This window comes from Nyctibius grandis, chromosome 1 (assembly GCF_013368605.1).
Source record: "Nyctibius grandis isolate bNycGra1 chromosome 1, bNycGra1.pri, whole genome shotgun sequence".
Lineage (NCBI taxonomy): Eukaryota > Metazoa > Chordata > Aves > Nyctibiiformes > Nyctibiidae > Nyctibius > Nyctibius grandis.
In genome coordinates this window covers 11,814,822-11,821,017 of record NC_090658.1, presented here as the reverse complement: position 1 = coordinate 11,821,017, position 6,196 = coordinate 11,814,822, and the positions used below count along the sequence as shown (strand labels likewise).

The 6,196-nt window shown below is 45.5% G+C and overlaps 1 protein-coding gene across 1 annotated transcript; it reads left to right on the top strand.

Annotated features, from left to right (window-relative positions):
* The first annotated feature begins 718 nt into the window (after positions 1–718).
* CRLS1 (cardiolipin synthase 1) lies at positions 719–5,949 on the top strand. The gene is made up of 7 exons (XM_068403006.1): positions 719–1,287; positions 1,733–1,870; positions 2,438–2,567; positions 3,052–3,137; positions 3,552–3,620; positions 3,957–4,048; positions 5,618–5,949. The coding sequence occupies exons 1-7, from the start codon at positions 880–882 to the stop codon at positions 5,703–5,705; spliced, it is 1,011 nt and encodes a 336-aa protein (XP_068259107.1). The 5' UTR covers positions 719–879; the 3' UTR covers positions 5,706–5,949.
* The last annotated feature ends 247 nt before the right edge of the window (positions 5,950–6,196 follow it).

Sequence of the window (6,196 nt, the reverse complement as noted above, 5' to 3'; positions counted from 1 at the left end):
TAGAGTTAAATATCCTACATGTGATCTGTTGTTTTTTGGGTGTTGTTTGGTTTGGTTTTTTCTTTTTTAAAGCTTCCATTTGCTTCACTAGTTATTAACTGCTGTGTGTAACTAAAGCTGATTGAACATTTTGGGGTCAAACCGTAGCTGCGTGACAAACTCATGCCAGAAATATGAAAAATAACAATGTCTCCCGGTGTTAGGGAAGGTGGGTAGGAGCAAGCCTCAGAAGGAAATAAACGCTTGGAAAAGTAAACTCTTCTTCCTTCTCCTTGAGCTAAAGTAAATGTGGGCGAGGGAGGGCGAAGAGCGAGTACCGAGAACAAGAGACTACTTAGGTCCTCTGAGAAGTCTCTTACGGTAAAGCAAACCTTCACCCTCCTCCGTTAAGGGCTTGTAAGGGAACGGCTGGAGCAAAAAGCAGCCCCACGAAGCCGCCCAGCCGTGAAGAGGAGCGGGGTGACCCCGGGCAGCCGCCCGCCATGCCGCCATGGACTCCGTCCGCGCCCGGGGGCTTGCGGGGGAGAGCCTCAGCTGGCAGGTAGGCTGAAAAACGGCGGAAAAGCGTTTTTTTCCCCCGTATTTCTCCTCACAGCTGTGATTTATTTTTCAATCCGGCCGCCGCGCCCGCCTCGGGTGGCAGCCTGCCGTAAAGCGCGCGGCCCGGAGGGGAGGGGGCTGCCGTAAAGCGCCGCAAAAAGTCGCACGTCCCCCCCTCCACCCCTCGCCGCACACGCACGCCCCGCGGCTCGTACCCTGTCCCCGAGCCCCCGCCAGTCTGTCGGGGCGGCGGATGGCGCCGGCGGCGGGAGGCCGCTCGCTCCTGCGGGCAAGGCCGCAGCGCGCGTAGGGGCCCACGGGCAGGCGCCACCCCACATTATGCTGGCTGTCGCTTGGCTGGGCAGGGGTTTCTGGGGGCTCCTCGGTGGCGCGGGGCGGAGGCGGCCGGGCGGCGGTGCCAGGCCTCTGGCCGGCCGACCCGGGGTGGCGGCGGCTGAGGCGGCGGAGGGGCGCGGCGGGGGGACGGGCGGCCACCGCCATGGCAACAGCGGCGTCTTCTGCCTGGCGGTGGGCGCGGGGGCTCTGGCGGGGCCGCGCGCCGCGCCCGCCCTGCGGCAGCCCCGCCACCGGCTGCTGCGCGAGCCTCCGCGGCTGCTGCGCGCGCCCGCCGCCGCCTGGCGCCTCCTCAGCGGCGGGGTCGGGCCGCCGCGGCGGGCGGGGAGCGGCGGGGCCGCGCCGCCGGAGTCCCCCCGGGAGCGGCGTATGGCGGGGCGCTACGCCGAGCTGGTACGTGACCCGGGGCGGGACGGGGCGGCGCGGCGGTGGCTTTCTTGCTGCCGGTGCGCGGAGCCGGCTGGGGTGCTCCAGCGCTGCCCTCCGCTGAGGGGCGGGAGCGAGGCGGTGCAGCCCCGGGGGGGCAGCCCGTGTTACCCCGTAACGCAGCGACAGTCGTGCTGCCAGCTGGAAACGGGTGTCGGGCCCAAACTCGCAGCCAAACGAGGGCTTTTTGGGTCACTCCGTGGCGGCGTGTTTCCCTTTCGAAGGCCGAGTTAACGTTTAGCAGTTAGAGGCCGTGTCTGTGTGTCTTGTGCAAACAGCAGGTTGCTTCCAAGAACTTACAAGGTTTTTTGGCTAGTTCAAATTAAAAGTGTTTGCATTGATTAATTCTGTTAACGTGCCGAGGTAGGGTTTGCCTTCCTGGCCTGAAGTTTTTTGCTTTCTTCCTTTACAGTATGAAAACCCCTGGACGATCCCAAATATACTGTCAATGGCAAGAATGGGTTTGGCACCAGTTTTAGGCTATTTGATTGTTGAAGAAAATTTCGATGTTGCACTAGGTGTCTTTGTTTTGGCTGGCATAACGGATTTGGTACGTTTACATCAGTTTGGAAATGCTTTGGGGATAGCGTGGGTTATGGTGATCCCATTCACATGCCTTGAAATTTAGACTCCAATGTAGGATGGAAATGAATAAACAGATTAGTTTTTATATTCATGGTTTTCTAGAAATGGTATATACATCCTTTGCGACATTGCGAAGGGAGCTCGCAGGTGGCCGAAGGTGCTGGTGGAGCAAAGGGGATAGCAGGGTTCCCTGACCAGCCCCTGTCGAGTCAGTGCTTGTGCATCTAGTGGTCCATTACCATGTGCAGGTGCACCTGTCGTGGCAACAATTGTGTGAATTTGGGAACAGCAAAATACCTTTTTTCCTTCCCCCCCCCCCAATAATAAGAATTTAATATATTCGGGGGCTTCCAGAATCTGGAATGCAATGTGAAAAAAGCATGATACAAATACCAGCTAACAGGTATTATATTTCATCTAGTTAAAAGCTGTATTATGTGATGTCTGTCGTGAAATATCTCTGTAACAGCATATATAAACTATTTTTATTCTTAGTTTTCTAACAGAGAAAATTGAACTTTATTTTTCCTAGTTGGATGGATTTATTGCACGAAAGTGGGCTAATCAGAAATCAGCTTTGGGAAGTGCTCTCGATCCTCTGGCTGATAAAATTCTCATCAGTGTGCTCTACGTAAGCCTAACTTGTGCAAATCTTATCCCAGGTGAGGAAATGTCATTATTTGGATGAACCATATAAGGTGAAGTAGTTGATTTTATGTATAATAGTTTTTTTTGTGTTACTGGAAGGAAAACTCTGTGGCTGGGAACTTTTGCTTTGTCGGTTGCACTTTGCTATTTGCTCCTGTTAAATACTTAAACATCCCTCCCTATAGACCTCACAAAAAGCATGTGCTGCCATATACAAAACCAACCAGCATACGCTGCCATTTTCAAATGTGCTTTCTTTAAAGCAATAGTAGTTAGTAGCTATATAAAAAACTTTCTCATAGACCGAATTGTTTTAAGACTTGAGATGAAACCCTTTTAGAAGTCATGCTATAAACCTTTGGTCATGCATGAAACTTGTTCAGAAGAAGTTGAGAGCTGTTATTTCTTCTTGCTTCATATTTTGTGCTCTTTTGGTTTTGTTTTGGTTTTAATCATGGACGTGATTTTTCACTAGATCCTGTTGGCTTGGTTTTTCAGTTTCACTTACTTCCATGATTATCTTGAGGGATGTAGCGCTCATTGCTGCTGTTTTCTATGTGCGATACAAAACTCTTTCTCCACCGGTAAGTGTATAGCATCAAACAAAATTGTATGAACATGTAATCGTTTTATTTTGATTACATCTTATGTATTTTTACAAGTATAAAAAATGAATAAGCCTTTAACAAGTTGTAACCGAGAGATTTTCATCTTGAGACTTGGTGGTTACTCAAAACTTGGGTGGGTGGCCTAAGATACAATGCTGTGCTTGTTCTTTTGCCAGATAGATTTGTATGCAGAACAGTCTTTCATAAAATAGGTTTCATAAAGATGAGTCAGAGCTACTGATAACTTTTTTCCCCTTTGTATTATGTGTAATAAATCATGTAAGAGCAGTAACAGTATAATTCTTTGTGCTCCAATTGACTTCTGTATCACGCGAAGAGGTATATCAAATGGGATATACTAGAACTTCCTTCTCTTTTCTCCCCCGACAGAGAACACTCAGTAGGTATTTTAACCCCTGTTATGCTACTGCCCAATTAAAACCCACATTCATTAGCAAGGTAAGAGTAGTAACTTGTTACAAAAGATAATTTCACAGTACGTGGGGTGGTGTGTAGTTTGGAGGGAGGGGGCTGTTTGCTGCTACTGCTGAGTGCAGTTTCAAAACAGTGCTAACTGATTTGGAGGCAACTTACATCCTGAGAGATTTTTCGACTCTGTACTGTGTCAGAGCACGTGCTAATTTTGAGGGTGTAAGATGCTTCATTAAAAGAGGTTTCTAAATAAATTTGCTGTATATAGACTAATACTTAAACTGGTAATAAAAGCGTATATTATTATTCCTTGCCTAATACACGTCTTCATTTTGGTCACATTTCCTATTTTGCTTTTATCAGATGAATACAGCGGTTCAGCTAATTTTGGTGGCAGCTTCTTTAGCAGCTCCTGTTTTCAATTATGTGGACAGCATATATCTGCAGACATTATGGTAACTTACCTCTTCACTTTTTTTTGAGATAATTTAGTGTACTCCTAAAGAAAATGGTAACTGAGATTAATCTAATTGTGTAGAACAAAAAAACCGTGCCCAGATGATATAATAGACCCATACAGCTGAATTTTTATGCATTTATTCTTAACTGACACAGGAGCTAGATATTTATTGGTACTTAATTTACTGTACAAACAAAAAGTAGTCAAATGAAACTAGTTAAGATCCAGGAATAATAGCTAAGAAATCTTCAGAATAGACATGGTGTACACAGGCAAAGTGTACATTCATTAATAGAAAAGAAGGGAGTGGGAAGAAAGACTCTATGGATTCTTTAGTCACTCATGCTGTAAGTGTCCTTGAAAAAGCAATCTTTATATCAGTAAAAATAGCAAGTATTTTCTTATTTTTGCTTTATACTGTATGTGCTATCTTGAAATCTAGGTTTCTGAAGCCTCTTTGAAAAGCACCTGAAGAAATCTGGTCATTCCTCTAGGCTGTGGGGAGGGATCGAATGAAAACAGTCATACGGGAGCGTACCTCCTTAAATAATGGCTGTTCCTTTCACTGCTGTCACTGGAGATCTGAATCTGAATTGTAGCTGAGGGCAGGTGTTACAAGTGCTGTTATTCTCTGGAGCAGTTAGGTAAGAGTTCAGAACAAAGAGGCTGAACAGCAGATAGCAGAATTACTTAGTAACTTAGTTTAAAGTAGTGGAAAATCCAGTGTTACTTGTCTTTTAGGAAAAAAAAAACCACACAAAACCAAACCTGAAGCTTTTAAGGAGCAAGGAACCTTGATCTTAAGTCAGTGGTTTTTCATCCTGTTGGAAAGCCAAATTTGGAACTGCATCTGTGAAAGACACCTTGCTGCTTGTCTGGGACTCTATGGGAGAGTTGCCGTGTTGTAACAGAGAAACGCTGGGTGTCACTTACCAGGGTCCTCTGTGAACACACTCAGACATGACCCGGATGAGTCTGGCAGCGTGTCCCGGGAAGGCAGCCATAATGGAGGGGCAGGACTGTAGCAGTGACTCACACCTGAATGGTGTCAGCCTTTGACACAGAGGAACATTGCTAATTTAGAAATACATACAATTATTACCCAGCTTCTGGGAAGGGAACAAAAGAGACTGAAGCCGAAACTTGTCCTTTAGCTTTTGGAACTCGGTAAAAATGATGTTCAAGTCTTGTATGTTTTGAACGCTCCCTTTTCATACTACTAAGAGAAAGTTTCTCACATCAGTCAGTTCTCAAGCTGGTAAAAATTATGTAGGCTACAAATCCTGAATCTTTTGTGTTCGCTTCTTGAAAAAAGTGCTAATATGGTAAAAATTTGGCCTAGTATGCAATTAAACAGAAGCATGCAACTGAGCACTGGGTGGCAGTTCCTTTGTTTATCTAATCCTCCACTTAGCACTGAATTTCAGCATATAAACTATAAACTGCATTTCTGTAGGACATAATCCGTGACTGTGTACTGCAAAACAGGGAAAACACTTAAAAATAACGCTTTTTATTATCGTACTTAGCCTCAAATGACTCACAGGAACTATTTTCCCCAAAGGTGCATCACAGCTTTCACAACGGTAGCGTCTGCGTACAGCTATTACCACTACGGCCGAAAAACAGTTCAGGTGATCAATAACAAATGAAGCGTTCCTGCAGGGGCCAGCTCTTGGCAGCACGGCATGCTGTACGGCCGAAGATGGTTGTAATGCAACTCGGTTTTGGATCAAGAACTCTTGTTTTTCTGCTTAAATCATGGCATCACATTGAAGTGAAGTTTGAACATGTACTGTGTATATATATATACAGAGAGAGACTTTTCAATGTATTTTTAATTTGTTTAAAAATGAGGTTGTTTACAAAAACAAATAAATAATATTCTTAAAGATACAGGTTACTGGTTGCTGCCATGTGCATTCTGAATAATTTTATACTGTTTTTGAAGTCAAAGTACGCACTTCTCACCAGCTTTTTTGCCATCTTCATGCAAGGCACTAAAGTAAACTGATATCTGAGAAGAAAAAGCAATTGTAAGAACAAATTTGTCTTTGTACCTCAACCTAAGTCAGTAAACCAGCATTACTTGTGAGGACTTAATGATGTATGTCAGCTTGCAGCAGAAGAAAGCTTGTCGTCA